Source organism: Ptychodera flava (genome assembly GCF_041260155.1).
Source record: "Ptychodera flava strain L36383 chromosome 3 unlocalized genomic scaffold, AS_Pfla_20210202 Scaffold_25__1_contigs__length_14229661_pilon, whole genome shotgun sequence".
Lineage (NCBI taxonomy): Eukaryota > Metazoa > Hemichordata > Enteropneusta > Ptychoderidae > Ptychodera > Ptychodera flava.
This window is the reverse complement of record NW_027248279.1, coordinates 3,798,501-3,815,937: the sequence shown is the minus strand read 5'-3', so window position 1 is coordinate 3,815,937 and position 17,437 is coordinate 3,798,501. Positions and strand designations below refer to the sequence as shown.

The 17,437-nt window shown below is 37.4% G+C and overlaps 1 protein-coding gene across 3 annotated transcripts; it reads left to right on the top strand.

The window, feature by feature from the left end:
- Positions 1-903: 903 nt before the first annotated feature.
- On the top strand, positions 904-16,481 carry LOC139125168 (fibroblast growth factor receptor 1-like). Of its 3 annotated transcripts, none has more exons than XM_070691275.1 (19): positions 904-974; positions 2,477-2,806; positions 3,420-3,809; positions 4,322-4,609; positions 4,915-5,184; positions 5,643-5,912; positions 6,276-6,581; positions 8,952-9,224; positions 9,629-9,751; positions 10,603-10,653; positions 10,876-10,973; positions 11,246-11,534; positions 12,486-12,596; positions 13,398-13,561; positions 13,748-13,882; positions 14,472-14,583; positions 14,986-15,082; positions 15,331-15,447; positions 15,616-16,481. In XM_070691275.1, exons 1-18 carry the CDS (start codon positions 968-970, stop codon positions 15,419-15,421), a joined length of 3,405 nt encoding a protein of 1,134 aa, XP_070547376.1. In that variant the 5' UTR covers positions 904-967; the 3' UTR covers positions 15,422-15,447; positions 15,616-16,481. The 3 variants fall into 3 exon arrangements, with proteins under 3 accessions (XP_070547376.1, XP_070547375.1, XP_070547374.1); XM_070691274.1 differs by lacking the exon at positions 904-974 and adding an exon at positions 1,456-1,626 and having other exon boundaries at positions 11,249-11,534; XM_070691273.1 differs by lacking the exon at positions 904-974 and adding an exon at positions 1,456-1,626.
- The last annotated feature ends 956 nt before the right edge of the window (positions 16,482-17,437 follow it).

The window sequence follows — 17,437 nt, the reverse complement described above, 5'->3', positions numbered from 1 at the left end:
CATCTGAACTTTCAAACATCATATTTGAATTAAGTAAATTTAAATCAATTGCGAAACACTTCTAAAAGCACAGATTTAGTTAGTTTAGTATTGTAAAAAATTATTCGTAGTTTTCTCATGGACTCCAATATACAGTGAATCAACATTTTCGTTGAAATTCCAGAATCAAAATCTTGTACACATATGCGCTTGAAACCACCCTATTCTAATCAAGCACAGTTATGTCAATTATCCAGCTTCTATATATTGAAAGTATAGTCAGTTTATCCTTGGGAAAGAAATTATTCACAGTTTTGTTAAAGAATCCCATGTATAGTTGATCATTACTACGAGAAAATTCAAAAATAAATTTCTTGTACACATTTACACTTGTGACCACCCTTTTCAAATAAGTACATTTATGTCAATTATCGAACGTGTATCAATGCAGAGATATTGCAGGCTTTATATTGGGAAAAAAAATATTCATAGTTTTCTCATAGACCACCATGTATAGTGGATCAACATTATCGATGAAATCCAAAATCAATTTTCTTGTACACACATGCAGTTTTTACCAGCCACTTAAAGCATAGTAAATTTACATGAATTATCTAACACATATTATCATAAATAAAGAGATATAGCATGTTTTTATTTGAAACAATTTAATAGTTTGCCCAATAGACTCCCATGTATAATGATTTGATATTTTTTGGATGAAGTGTGATATAGGATACATTTTGCCTTCCTTTGAGGGGACTTCAAAATTATAGCAAGTCAGAAGGGGGATTTGAACGTAAAGAGAGTTTGCTAGGGCATTTTAAAAAGTCAGAAAACTTTTTTGGATTCTCTCTACTCCCCAATGTGTTTGATAACAGCCTAACCATCGATTTATATCCGTTTGTATCAAGCTCATGTCTACAAGGAGGAGTGTTGGAAGCACCACTATGGCTGCTTCAGCAAACAAGTGACTTGAGTGAGAAGAATGTCAGGTTTGTCATTGCATTCCAATTACTCACATACAGTTAGTCGTGCTGACTGTCACGTAACATGACATCATTTGTCACGTTTTCGCTTCGCAGGATCCTTCTGCATAACCAATGAATAAAGGTTTAAATAAGAAAGGCCACTCTTGAGAGGGACATAGCGCCCTCAAATGCTCCGAAGCTATCTTAGCTGTTGGTTCTCTACCTAACTATTTAATAAGCAGCTGTTGAAGCATGAGTAGTAAATTAAACCTTTTGAGTTTACTATTAAGTCTTGTATTCCAGTCACTTAATAAATTTAGTCTCGAAGAGTATGGCCACCTTACAGTACAACAAACTAAATATGGGCATTGTTTTTGCTTGCATTTTTGGATGTTCTAGGGTGAAATGGTATGTTGTTAAAACTTACGTAACTTTTTAGCGGTTTAGTGGAAGAGGTTATTCTTGGTAAATCCGTGAAATGTTTTCGTGAAGGAAGTAAGTTTTATGACAGATTTAGGCAACAGAGGCAGGGGGTGAGGGTCGGTTGTCACGTGATGCAACCGAAACTAAAAAATACTAAACCACAAAATGAAGTCGACACACAACCAGTGGACTACTTCTGTCTCTAAATTGGTCCCACTGCTACTATCGATCGTAATCAATGTGTCCCAGCCTGGTAAGTGAATTGAAATACTCTCAGACAGCACATCACCATAACAGCGCTTACTATAGTATGCCCCTCCTGTCTTTTACTAACCATTTGATCATTTGACCTAAATACACTTCAGTAATGGCTTATCTGTATACCTGTTTACCTGAACGCGGTAAATCAAGCATTCCATCGTACATACTTGACGTACTAACCAGCTTACTTGACTATATCGTCAATATCTTACCGATAGGAGTTCATAACGCCACATCGATACCGGCATTTCCGAAGCTTGGACATAGAAGTGATACAGAACTGCAAAAACGTTTTTTTTAACTTTGACATTTTCGTATGATCCCAACATATCAACAAATTTTCACATTTTAAAAATTTTACCTGGTAAACAGTCTCCACAGCTTCGCTAACAAGTCGATTTCGCGTTTTCTCCCACAAACTGTCTTCTTTTCTGAAATATCTCAAATTAAGACCTTATTTTATAACCTTAATACAGGGCAAATCTACCGGAAACTTTTCTCTCGAACACCCTTAAGTTTGACATTAGGATTTTGGATTTTCCTGAACTTCGTCGATTGAGCATTTTCCTGACGTCTTAGAATTGTCTTCCACAACAATAGAATACTACATGAAAGCGCTATATAATCCCAGTTTATACTTACGCCAAAGCAATCCACGTGCAGCTCGTTACTACCCAGTACTAAAATAATAATAACGGAACGTTCGAGATATCTAAGATTACGCATGTCAGAACAAACTTAAGTCGAGCTTTATGATTATACTTTTTTACTTTATCGCAACATGTGCCACCGAATAAAGCCATGTGGATTGGTCAATTTCCTCATGAAAGCTTTTAATATAGTCCTTAGCGGAGTCACTTGGAAAATGGAACCAAAAAACACTACCGTGAGAGTAGGCGAAGAAGTCACACTATACTGCGCAGTAAAGACAGATGGGAACGACATCCATTTGCCAGAATGGTACAAGATGACAGCAGACGGTACGGACGATGATCCGATTACTGACTCGGGCACGTCTTACAATGACTGTTGTATTGTTACCGGTAACCGAACTAATGGTGAAGTCAATCTAGTCTTTCGATCTGTACGAATTGAAGATGAAGGGACGTGGATTTGTCGGTCACCTCGAACAGTAAACGATCAAGCAAGATACGCTCAGTTAACAGTGTTAGGTGAGGACATCAACGATTCCATTTTGATAACATTAACTTTGAAATATCTCAAATGTTGGCTTTAAGATTTCACTAGAGGTGTTACAAACTCGGTAATGACTTGGTGTTCGTGAGATGTTTCAATCTATTCCTACAGTTTACACAGAGCTGCAATGGCAGATGATAATGCATTTTCGTTTTCTCTTTTTAAATGCGGTATTTGAGTCACTTGGATATTGTCTCCTTCTGATCATAAGACCTTACCACGGTAATAAGCCGCTGTACGTAACCTACGTGTACTTTTCAAAAGTAAACATTTCTGTTCATGATAGAGTCGCCCTTACGACTCTTTTATCACGTACTCTAAGATGAACATGTAAATTTCTTAGAATGAAGCTTGCGCTATCTTACAGCCTGTCTACTTTGGTTCACTGTTCTACTTTGCTTGAGTTTCTTGGAAGTTCATCCCTATTCACCTTCTCTTTTGTCACCCTAACCCACCTAATCTCTCTCTCTCTCTCTCTCTCTCTCTCTCTCTCTCTCTCTCTCTCTCTCTCTCTCTCTCTCTCTCTCTCTCTCTCTCTCTCTCTCTCTCTCTCTCTCCATCATATGAACGTTACTTTTTGCACATCAGAAATACCGGAGCCAACTGAAAAGCAGAAAACAATTTGGGAAACAAAGAAAAGAACTTCTGTAGCTCTACAAACAATCTGGGATGAAGTACCGTCCCACACCATAGCCAGGGAAGGTCAACCCACCACTCTGCATTGCAAAGTTAACAATTACTCTGGTCATGTTTTGCCGGAATGGTATAAACGGAAAGAAGACGGAACTTTGCTTCATATTTCAAGTGGTGGAGCTTCGTACCATCCAGGACTTCACGTCAACAGGTCGTTGGTAGGCCAGGCAGATCTTGTCATCAATAACGTCAACAAGACAGATGAGGGAACGTGGATATGTAGAATTCCGGACTCGACGATTGACGAAAGAATAAGACAGGTGTCGGCTAATTTGACAGTTTTGGGTAAGAAAGAAAACATTCTTCTGTATACCCACTTGTCTACCTACCTACTTACAGACAAGAGTACCTATCTAATCTACTCGTGCTTCCAACATCAGTACGTACTTTCACTCACTCGTCCATGCACCCACCAATCTATGTATACATGTGCAAGCACATACATACATACATACATACATACATACATACATACATACATACATACATACATACATACATACATACATACATACATACATACATACATACATACATACATACATACATACATACATACATACATACATACATACATACATACATACATACATACATACATACATACATACATACATGTTAATACATGTGTACTACCCTGCATAGATGAATGATAATACCTATCTGTAATTCTGCAATATTGTGCAGTGAAAAATTTGCAGTGAAAAGCTTTGTGTTATATGGTGTTATGCAGTGCTTTGATTGGATCAGCCAATCAAACAGCATTTTAGTAACAAATAGATTTATTCTGTTTTCAGATGACGATCCTCACTGTGTAAAAGTGTCTGGTGTTGGTCCAAATGGAGAGGTTATCATCGGCAGCACAGTTGAACTTCAATGCAGTATTGAAAGTCGTGCCATGGAATATGGAAACTTAGTATGGACAAGAAATGGAATAGATATGGACAGAAGGTTTCTGAATCCAATATTATTCTCCAAAACTATCAAATTCAAAGATGATGGAATTCGCATGAATTGCAGGTTTAACCACAGCACATTTGACTTTCCCTGGACGTGTAACGAGAGTATTGTGTTTCATGTTCAAGGTAACTCACCTGTTTGCTTTTGATTTAATCTTTGATGTTTATTCTGACATTGTATGTCTACACAAAAGTAATTACATGCATATATATATATATGCCTTTGCTCATTATATTATGTATATCCACAGAGAGAGAGAGAGAGAGAGAGAGAGAGAGAGAGAGAGAGAGAGAGAGAGAGAGAGAGAGATGTCATTCTCTCTTCTAAATTTGACAAATTCATTAAAATATATCAGCCGATAGAAAGTCGTTGGTCTCAATGTATTTCCTTATTATAGCGTTCGTCTATTTTGTCATGTTGTTCTTGTTAGATCCGCCGACGGCTGACCATAAAGAGATTTCCCTCTGCATTAGGAAGGGCGAAACCTTGAATTTGACTTGTCCATACACGGAAGGAACTCCTCCTGTGGAGAACATAACTTGGGAAGTTGATGGGAAAGGACATGACGTAAATCGTCTGGTAGTAGAAAACATCGGACGTCAAGTGTCAAGTCCTATCAAATACACATGTACAGCAACAAGTGAAAATTTTAATGGACTTGTCATCCGCGTCCGAGTCAAGTTTATTGTCCACGTGCAATGTAAGAAACGAATCTCCCGTTGAACTGTAGTGACATGTCATTAACTTTACAACAATATCTTTGTCCCGAGGTTTATGAAATCCTTCTGAAGTAAAAGTCTAACGTAATGACAGGCCGTGACATACCATATTACACTTCTTACTAGATACACCTATTGTAATGACGCTAGTAGGCTGGCTCCCAGTCGCCTGGGTATTCTCTGAGCTGCGTTACTGGCTGGCCAAGTAAGGCGTTCACCCCACGATCGACGAACAGCCTACCATTAGCGCGACAATCTGCCAATGTTTAGTCGTTCAATTTATTACGTTTTGATACTTATATCTCCACAGACTTGGAACAAGTCTATGACGCTAGGCCTCTTTCTCATCTTAATGCTTAAACACACAACTCGTCACTATAACGTAAAATACTTAGAGCGCACCTCTGTATTGACGCTGCAGTTTTTCCCGATCTTTTAGATGAACCCATGGTTTCTATCTCTCACGGATCTGAAATACAAGTCGACGAAGGAGACGACCTCGCTGTAGACTGTTTTGTAGATTCCAATCCGCCATCTTTGGTTACATGGATTCGTCCTGACGGAGTCCAAGTACCCGGACGTAAACTAGTTATAGATGTTGTTCATAGAACAGATCATGGGATTTACAATTGCAGCGCTGTCAACTCAATGTGTACTGAAGAAGAGTACCTCGGGACGGCGTATGGATTGACTAGAGTCTTGGTGATGTGTAAGTTTAAGAATTGAATCCATTAATCTACCAGATTTAGCATCAGATTTAGAGCGTGGTGATCCACTAGAAATACAGGAAAACAATAAGCCTATTCTGAGGAGATAGGTCCGCACACAGACAGGCATGCACGCGTACACTGACAGACTAACACACTACAGACCTGGGCTGGAGATAGACAATATACGAGGAAGGAAACAACGAATTTCATCACATTTTGAAACTGTACTTGAGTAAGGCACAGTTTTTTTTCTTTGTTTATACCGATGATAGATATCTAAGTTTAGTAGTATGTCTTTTCACAACTACAAGGATGCTGTATATTGTCACCTTGTAAACGATACCTATTTCGTTCGTTTTCAGATCCGCCAACTGCGCTGAACAAAATCCAGAACAGTAAATCTGCGGCCGATCAAGGTGAAGTTGCCACTCTGATGTGTGAAATTGACAGTTATCCTACGTCGTCAATTCAATGGTTTCGATTGAATGGTGGCGCCCTTGAACAAAATTCTGATATTTTCAGAGAAAATGAAGTTCTTGGTAACTCGATTGTGGTCAGCAAACTAATGATCAATAACACTGACCCTGGCAGAGACTATGGAGTCTATGTTTGTATATCAAGAAACGAAAAGGGTACCCTGGCATTCAACGTAACTCTTCAAGGAAAATGTAAGTCATGTTTTAATAATGGGGTTAATCGTTAATACAGGAATATTTGGCAGCATTCAAGAAGTCGTATTGCCGCAAGCTGATGGCGTCACAAACATCGTACGCAAAACACCAACACTTAGTAATTGAGACATTGACTAATTAATAATATTAAAATAAAATGAATTTTCACTTTCTTTAAGCCACTTTTAATTCTACGATCGACTGCTTGGGTTTTTGTGTTGAGTGAAGCACAATAGGGATTGGGAGTTTGGGTTAATTGACTGAATTGTCAGAAGGAACCGGGCGTAAGTGAGCGGGGGGGTTCGTAAGCATTGCTTTCACAATAGCAGATTATTTTCTCGATTGGCCCAATTGGCCGCTTAATCGGATCGCAATGTCAAAAGCTACATACAATAGGATAGATTACAAGTAGCGCTCTTCCGTATTTATCATCAACTTAAGGTGACTGCTCTGCTGTACCTTTTACCATAGACGCAAACTAAACTGCAAACTAATCTAAACTAAATTTTTAACTGTGTGGGTCCCCATAAACTACTGCCACAGACAACAAATGTAACAATTTCCAGACTTTATGTGTATCTGTGTTTATGTTTTTATTCAACCTGATGACCCAACTCGAGGCACAAATTAAGTGACAATTGCGGGCAATTAGCTCTCGTTTGTGACTGTGAAAGTATGTCCTTACACAAGTGCATAGATTTAGTGAAAACAAACTTCAAATTTTCCTCTGTTCAGTCAATCATCCAAAGAGGATGTGATCATACGAACTCTATTGTGAACATAAATCTTTTTATTAAATACCATCGTTGATTTGTGTAACCATAGACCCTTTTCTCGAGGGTCTATGGTGTAACATCCAGGAAATGAGTACATATATAGTATATTTCACTCACTTGTTCCTTTTCGATCGGTGATTGATCGAAGGTTATGTCAGGAAATTGCACTTTATGACAGTGTGCGTAATCGTCAGAATTGTCGGTCGGCAAACGTTCTGAACAAAAATGAAGTAAATACCATGATTGATTCGCCTCATTTTGTATTAATGCGCCTCATCAGAGACAGAAATTTAGAGTCTTGAACGATTACAATACTTGTTTGGTCTACCACTTGGAAGGGGCTTTATAGCCTAAAGGAGTGAATGAATTTTTCGTTCGCCTGCTTACTTTTGTAAAAATTGGAGAATTTCGTTTTCTCAATAGAATAAACACAGGGATGGCGGCCATTTTGAATTTCATGTGTCCGGAACTGTTCGGCAGTTTGATCCTGTAGTACAGCATTTTGCTCGATCGCCCTTTCGTTTTCTTCTTGATTTCAAAAGGGAATGGTTTGAAGTTTCCGTACGGAAAGTTGAGCAAAAGTTACAGATCTTCAATATCGAGACGCGTGCTACCTTAACAGCACGTGCTGAAACCTATCACCTGTTGACCTTCGACTCGAGTATCATTCATGTAACCGCCAGTCCATTCTTTTGTGAAGTAACATCCAACGCTCATATCAATGATACTGTGCTGGGCAAACGAGTTTATAAAAAGCTTTAGGAATTATTTGTACATTTTCATGTGTGCGTAAAATGGTCTTGAAGGAAGGTCAATGCAGTACCATTAAGAATGTGTTTGAAAACTAATGTATAGAATTACAAATGACATGTTAAAACCATAGTCTAAGAAACTAAAATGAAAGATACACTGTACGTTCCCACCGCCAATGTATGCAGACCTCGACCATATCACCTACATGCCGTCTTTAGGGCAAACCAGACCTCTACAGAACAACCTGCTCTATGATCTCTGACCTGTTGAGCGAAAACTGATCTTCAGTAAACAAGCATGACGAATACGTAACCAGAAAGAGGTCCTTTTCCGAGTAACACACAATAGCAGTGTAGCTAAAAATACACACGCCATTCGTCAAAAAACCTCCTTGCAAGGCAATAATAGCCCCGCCGTTTCCCCCACGCAATTTCTCGACTTGTTTGCCCTATACTCTTCCATGAAGTTACGTGGGCGATAACTTTTATGTTGTCTTAAATATCCCTTCATTTCGCGGCTTTCCTTAAAATTTTAACATACCTTCCAGCCGTGAAAGGTACAATGTTTGCTGCCGCTGATGTTTGTGGAGCCGAAGGCAGTTATTACGTCACGGGAGGTCACATTTTATTCGAATCTTGTATCTATCCTTCAGCCTCCTAAATGTTCTGTTGTGGCGTTTTCACAGGAAGATTTTAGACCTGGTGAATTTAAAAATGAAAAAGACGCGTTACACGATCATTTAGTTCAAATACAAACTAAATTAAATCGTCTGCAAATACAGGATTATTATCCTCACAAATAAGGCCAGTGTTTACATTGCTTGACGTTTTCATTTCAGCCGAACCAGATCCTGTTGTCAACATCCACTTCAATGTCAGTGAAAACACCGTATTTGTCACCTGGACGCCAGGTTTCGATGGAGGTCACATGCAAAATTTTCTGATAGAGTATTGGGAAACTCCAGACGGCAATAAGCAAAGGACATTATATATTAACGAGTCTATGTATACAATTGAACACTTAGAACAAGACACTAATTATGAGATACAAATCATCAGCGTCAATGAGCTAGGAAACAGTAGCAGCGTCATATTTGCATTTCAAACACCAGGTAAGTTTACAATCCGGCTGGTTAAGTTTTTGTTCAGTACCAGTTTTCTTGAATGGTGTTGAAAATAGATGTAACTGATTTCTCTGCTTTATCTAGAACAAGTTCGAATGTGAACTAAACTCTCGAAATTTAATAGTAAAACGTAAACGGTTGTCTTATCGATGGATTGAAGTTAATTTACGGGTATCTAAAGTAAGTAAGAGAAACTTGTGAAAGTTATGTGTAACTTTCGATCTTTCCTATTACATGATCTAAGGCCATACTACTCACTTTCACAAATATGAAAGTGTTCTCAGGCAAAATGCCAGACCATATTCAACATTTGAAGACCCGTCATCAGCAAAACTAATCTAATAATATCATCATTTTGTCTCCTGTAAACTACGCTTTATTTCACATTCAAGCCGTATTCACAAGTGATGAACAGATCAAACAAGATTACACCACCCCAGTGATCGTCTCTGTCGTTGTTTTCGTACTGGTGTCAACGGTAACGGTGATAATCCTATTCATCCTGAAGAGAAAAAGTAAGTAAAGTTCAATGACCGGCATATTTTGGTTGTAGGGAATGTTTCTAGATTAGTATCCAGGAGTTCAGTTCAACGATAAACTTTTATATCCCTCTTCAGATATTCTGTCACATGTTGAATACTTTCGATACTATCAATATGCTGCATCATTTCAAAACAGCGGTAATCCTATAGCGTGTTGAAACGTACGTAAGTAGTTTAACACACCATAGAAGGAGGGTATTGCCCTGTGTTCACTAGCAACAACTATAATTTATTAGGTACTGTATAGTCTTTACATAAATCATACATCTCTCTGTCGGCCGGCACGTTAAATCATGAATAGGTTGACGGCGGCAAATACCGCGAATTACCATCACCTAATAATACACAGGAAGTCACATTGATAGCGATGTCACGGATCGAAACTCAAAAACAAACAGTTATTAAAAGATGAGGTCTATTTCTAGAGTTACTTACAATGCCTTTACAATGGCCTTTAACCTTAGAAGAAGATTTTATTGAGTTTCAGGCGATTGAAAACAAGTGTTTATGTCTAAACACTTCAATACGCCGTTGGCAGCAACTTTGAAAGGGCCTATTGAATCGTGGATCAGTGACCTAAATACAGCATGAAGGTCATACGATGTTTTGCTGCGTACACACCTGTAAGAATCTATTTTTAACACAATCAACTTTCCATTCAAATTGCCTGTTCACAACATCAAAGTTGTGTAAAGATGTCACTTTGCTTGTCATATTTGAAAATATATTTTCTTTAAATCGAATCCCGTCGCCTGACGTATGGATGATCTGACGCATCTCTCTCTCTCTCTCTCTCTCTCTCTCTCTCTCTCTCTCTCTCTCAGTTTTTAAGCGCAAAAATGACTACGAGGAAGTAAAGGCTAACGATGCCCCAGGTACGCGTTATCCTCACTATACTTTTAGTAACTTCCCAAACGCGTTTGTCGACTAAGTGCTACAATGGATCAAGGCGACTTATAATTTATACCAGATTTATGATTGCAAGAATAAACCATCACAAATGAAAGTTTGTGAATTTCGTAGAATGGAAAGTGTAAGACTAAACCCTCGCCAGAGATTACTGCAATTTTTATTCGTTGTTCTTAATCTACTTTCAGTTCAAGCAAATGGACACCACGCATGCCCAGAGGAAATACCAATGAATGAAATCCATGACTATGACGACGCAGCAACACTTGATGTATTTAATAGTGAGGTGTGTGTCTGAAATATTTACGGCCTAGGTGAACCCAATACTTGAACAGTTCATAATGATCTAAGACTTAGCTCGCATAGATTTTAGTGTACGGTAGAAGGTTAACCCTGACAGTTACTTAGTCGTCCAAGCTGTGTTTTGACGTGCGTAACAAATGAGAACAAATTTGATTAATTGAGATTGCAATGACAAATGCTGAATGATCATGAACTTGGTGATGGAATGGAGTACTAATTATTTGCATTTAAATTGTCGGTAATTTTTGCCGACAGCAGGAGACACCAAGAGTCGAAAATACCAGGGCTGAATATGCGTCTTCCTCGCTTTGTGTGTCCCTAGTGACGCCAATGGTGAACACTAACCGTGAATATGCCCAACCGGACGTCATACCGGAAGACCCGTACATGAAATGTGGTGAGCACGTCTTTGAAGTGAATAGCAACCAAACGTGTTTGAAGAAGATTCTACACTCTGGAAAGTTCTATGACATTTACAAGGCTGACGCTTGGTTCGTTGCTGGACAAGATGGAGTGACATCGGTCGTCATCAAGACACCAAAGGGTAAAGAAGCCAAATTTTTAAGCTGTGCGTAAGACAAATATGGAGTAACCAAGTAAGATGCAAGTGTTTGTGAAAAAGGATCAAACAGTGCTCTTTGCATACTGTGAGTGTAACACTTCACTAAATGCGCCGGTGAAGGTTTTGATGTTGAGGTAGAACGCGCCTCGGGGACAGACATTTGGACACAAACTTTTCTCTTCTGATGTACCACTTGTAGGGTTCATTTTAAAGTTCTTTTAGTAAGTTCAGCGGCTTAGTTTTTGGATATTCGAAAATTTAATTTTTCTCCATAGAGTTAACACAGGGATAGCGGCCATTTTGAATTTCAAATATCGGTAAATCTTGGGTTATCTGTTTCTCTAGCACCAAAATTTGTACGGTGACCCCCGATTTTTATTCTTGATTTTGAAAGAGACTGGTTTAAATATTCCTTAAGGAAAGTTTGAGCTAAAGTTTAAGTCTTTCACTTTCGAGTCGCAAACTACCTTAACCACGGTCCCGCTACCATTTCGCCGGATAATTAATGTGAGTCACGTTTCCTGTAACACTTTAACTGTCTTTTAAGACTGTACGTGCCTTGCAATAGGAAGACTTCTGCCCAAATTTTCTGTAGGGAAAATTCATCGAAGTAAATAATAAAGATAAGGGTTTACAGAGCAAAAATTGGTACTAGAGAAACGAATTATCCAAAAATTTACCGTTACTTGAAAATTGAAAATGGCCGCCATTCCTGTGTTAACTCTATGGAGAAAAATAAATTTTATATTTTAAATCTAAGACGGTGAAAATTTTTCTTACCCTAAGGGCTTCAAAATGAGCCTCCACAAGTGATTGATAATAATAGAAAGGTCCCCGAAGTGCATTCTAAATTTACAACGAATGTATAATAAACCATTGTTACACCTTGTACTCGTTATCACTTTTCTCTGTTCAACTTGACTTTTTATGTAGACGTTGCGGATAAGAACTCTGATGCCAGTCTAAGATCAGAAATAGAGACAATGAAATCTATTCCACCTAATGGTCATCTTGTCAAGCTTCTTGCAACTTGCACTAAAGGAGGTAAGGGTAACGTGGACTTACCTCTGAAGACAATGGTTGAAAGTTTCCTTCTAATCTTTGCTATAAAGGGACTTTGTGACGAACGTTAACAAATATTCCGTAAATATACCTACAACATTATGAATAAAGTATTATTCCACAGAACTGGGTGGTCAACCAGTTCACATTTTAGTAATATTGTTATCCCATGCAAACTCACAGGCTACATGTCTTATTCTTAATCTATAAAAGGTGATTCAACAGCCGAACTCATGTGTTACAAATTTGAGCACAAGGCTTTGTCCCTTCACAAAGCATTATATTACCATGCCCTGTCTATTGCGTTTTAATTGGTCGAGATGAACCACGTGACTGCCCACAAATACACAGTAATGGTTTGATTTTATGCCCGTGAATATGAATAATATCGTAAACACAGTAACTTTACAGCTAAAACGAAAATTGTGATTTGTACAAAGATCATAATCAACCATAAAATAAACTGGAGAACTTGTGGGCCAAGTTTAGACGCTTTTTTAAAAAAAAATCTCCGGATTTGCAAAATTTTTGCAGCGCGCGCACTACTCACTGACAGGTTACAAACAAATTTACCGTTATGAGCTGATTGATTAATACTATCGATCAGATTTTGCTTCGCATCCTTCCACCCATTGATTGATTTGCACTTATGGTGAACAAGAGAACATTTAGACATTGGAATTTGGTAATCATTCATGGTGGGTGTTTTGGAAAGACTTGTGTACGCATTTGCCATTATCTCATTACGATTTCAAATATTTTCATCCCTCCGTTGATCAACAGGCAACCTTACCTACCTGATAATGGAGTTTGCCAACTACGGTAATCTTAAGACATTCTTGGTCTACAATCGTGAACGAATAACGTCAGTGACTGATCATCACAAACAGTTCCTTAGCTTTGCAATCGACGTTGCCAAGGGTATGAAGTACCTGGCTGAACAAAAGGCAAGTCTAACCATAATCAGTATTTTTGTGGATACTGAAATTAGAATACATGCCGATGTTCATGATTATTTTAACTTTGACTTTGTGATTAGTTTTAGGGAAAAGACTTAAATCTGTGACAATTTCATCTTGATGATAAAACGAAATACTGAAATCAACAACTGTCTCTGCATTCCTTGACACTAGATTCTCCACCGGTGTCTGTCTGGAAAACATGTCTTGGTCTTCCATAAACAGGGAATCGCTAAGATGATAGGTAAAATATCAAATTTTGGATATGCAAGCAGCATCACCAATCCGGGAAGATATCAAGAAATGGAGGTAATATAGCAAATCAGAAACATCGGAAAATCAAATAATACCACCACTTATACAACAATCAATGGCTCTTTACAGAAACTATAGACATTCTATACCCTCATTCTCATTACTCTCTCTCTCTCTCTCTCTCTCTCTCTCTCTCTCTCTCTCTCTCTCTCTCGTATATTTTTGGTATGAATTTTGAAAACTAAACCCGAGCTGCAACAGTTCAGTTATTATCAGAGAGATGTGTACCGTAAATACTTAAAAACATTTACAATGTAATAGATAACGGTTTAGGCTGCGATAGACCTTCTTACGTTTTTTGGTGTTTACTATTCATTGCCTATAAACATAAAAACGCCGTATCGTATCCGTTTTACGAAAACATCAAAATGCATTCGCCAACTTTGTGTAAGGTTTATGTATTACGGGATTGTAATATAAACATTCCTTTTTACATGGCTTGCAAACGCATGTGCCATTCATTATGGAAATTTCGTGATTAAGGGAAAATCGTTTGTAGTTCAGAAGGCCGAGGTCGAATATTCATCCAATATTTGCACTTTCAATTTTTATGTTCAGACATAATAGATTGATATCTTTGCAGAGGAAACCTGACTACCGTTGGACTGCGTCAGAGGTGTTGATGAACGAAGAATTCAGTTTAGCCAGTGAGGTGTGGTCTTATGGGATCCTGTTATGGGAAATATACACTATCGGTGAGTTTACAGGAACCATAGCAGTTATGGACTCACTTCTTAGGTGTTTCGTTCAAAGTAAACAGTTAATTAGCTAAGTATGCAATTCTAAGTAATATACATCAAACGTCAAAAGCATTTTTACAAGAAACTTTCTGTAAAACAATGTCGAATATTCCCAACAAAGTTTATGCAGTCTAGTTGAAATTTTTCTCATTCAAATCAGATATCTACAGCTTCAGCTCTACATTGTCCGATTGAGGGAAATATCATAGCGAAACTCATGTCTTTATCAGGTGCATGACGATTGTTTCATAAAATGATTGTAACTGTTTTTTTCTCTCTTTCTTACTTTTGTTTGTTCCTTCTTTTCTTCTTTCTCTTTCTTTTTCTTTTTTATCCTTTCTTTCTTTCTCAACTCAGGAAGAGTTCCATACGAGGCATTCACGGAACACGAACTTATGGAGGAGTTCATCAAAGGACGCAGGCTGGTATCGCCTGAAAAATGTCCAGACAATGTGTAAGATAAGTCGTTTGTAAATATTTCTCGATGCGGTGGTAAATCGATGGATATTCAGAGACACTGTAAGTAATTTCTTGGAACATGGAAAGTTAAGAAGTCCTGAGAATAGACAAATATTAATAAGTGTTTACATATTAAAAAATATTTAAATTACTTGGCTCACGTATATACAAAAAGACCACACACAGAGAAATTCAGAGATCTGCATGATGTTCTCTTAATATTGTTTCTCTCAATTTTTGCAGCTTCAATTTGATGTTAGCATGTTGGAAATCGAAGCCTTGGAGTCGGCCAACGATGATCGATGTGGTACAAGATCTTGATGTCATCAAATAACAAGTGGAAATAATTTAGGGGAAAGGGTAAGTGATCTTTGTGTCATTTAATTTCGAAAAGTTTTTTATTTGTGATGGTATGGCAGTTTGAAATGATCGGCGTATTGCTAATACAGAAGATACGATTACTGCTGGGTTTCGAATTGTTATCATGGCATTCAAATTAATTCACCTTTCATTATATTTTGTCGACAGTTCACAGAACCAAAACTCCATAAGGAAGCTTTATGCACCGGGCATCAGGGAGAATTATTTCGACGATAATAATATGAATAATACATCTACTGATAGATTTCTTAAAGGAACAAAGTCTCCTTTTATCAGCGTTTTTTCATTAATTTTGTGTAATTTCTTTTCCTTTGTTTTTTTAGTTTTGTTTTCAAAGCAGCCATTATGAAAGTAATTCATCTAGCTTAGTAATACGATACGATGCATACAAAGTATACTTTTAATGTATCCTTTAATGTTTTACTCCATATTATTAACTTTGAGTAAAAGCCATGCAAACCTTTGAATTGTATTGCCAACAGTATTACTGCTACTGCTGAGTTATTTAGAATGTTTTGTACAAAAAGCTTACTTTTAATTTCCTTGTTTTAGTGAAACCCAAATCCTGATCACGGAGAATTCGCACAAAGAATGGCGGCCATTTTGAATTTGAAATATCGGCAAATTTGAGATGACATGCTTCATTCTCGAATTCAAATTGCTAAACGCGATTATCACTGATTTTTTACTTATTTTCCTTCTTGATTATGAAATTCTGAAACTCTTGTACATGTTGCATGCATGGCTGTTGTTAAAGATCGTATTCTAAGCTGATAATGTCTTTTTCGGTGTTCATTGCAACAATAGTCGCGTGTTCAGCGTGTCTTCATTCTTATAAGCTTAATTTTCAAAATTGTAATCTAAATTTACTTGATAAGTATTTTTCATATTCGTTAGAGAACAATGACGTCATTTGCTTTAAAACAGAGTATAGGCTAAGTAGTAATTTTTACGTACTTACATTTATTCAAGATTTATGTTTCGGTAAATAGATAACAAATCTTTATATATATAATATTATATAGGGCTCAGCCCTTGGTGTCGCGCCAGGGGTTATTAAAGATTGTTACTTTATAAACGTTTATATGACAACTATGCCCAGTTTCCCTCTGATGAAAGCAGTTCACGTACGTACACGACGTCAAACCCTGCAGCAGGGCAGTGTATAGATTTTCTGTAGCATGTAAAAATTTTGGACAAAACTTGGCAATTTTTACAATGATAACAGCCTATTGCGATAAACAAGGGACGTATTATGCAATCATTATCATTGCAATGGTAACTGCACTGCCCACCTTCCACTTGCAAGCTGAAAACTATAGCGTTCCGTCAAAAAACTGGCAATTTTTGAATCTAATTATTGACACAGGGGGCGCTCTTCTATAATTCAATCCCAGCATTCTTTGCGTATGCCCCCGTTCATATGCACGACAGTTTTCTCCCTTTATCTATATTAACGATATTTTGTGTCAGAGACAAGGTGCATAATAAAATTTACTGGCTAATAAAAGAGGTATTTTTAATAAAAGGCATGTTATATAATAGTAAGTTGTTTCGTTTTTGTTTATTTACGAGTACTCAAAAAAAAACCATGGCGGCGCCCATGACAGAAGGTACACTTCCGGTTACTCGCATAGTATATTATGAATAAGCGCATGCGTAGTCAGTAAGCCGCTGGCGCGACTATTAAATATATATATATTTTGATACATTGTGTATTTTCGTAATGTTACAGACGTGTTTATTTCCAGGAAATGAAAATTCCTTTGACATTGTCAATTTTATGTAACAATAATTTTTCGTATACTCTGCGGCTATTTAATTTTCATTCTTGAAATAACATTTTTTAAAGATTGTTTAATCGGAATTTTGACTAAAACTGCCAATTTTTGTAAGATTATATGTAGAACTGGCATTCTTGACATTGTATGACATTTATATCATTCATTTCAAATAAAATAAACAATTA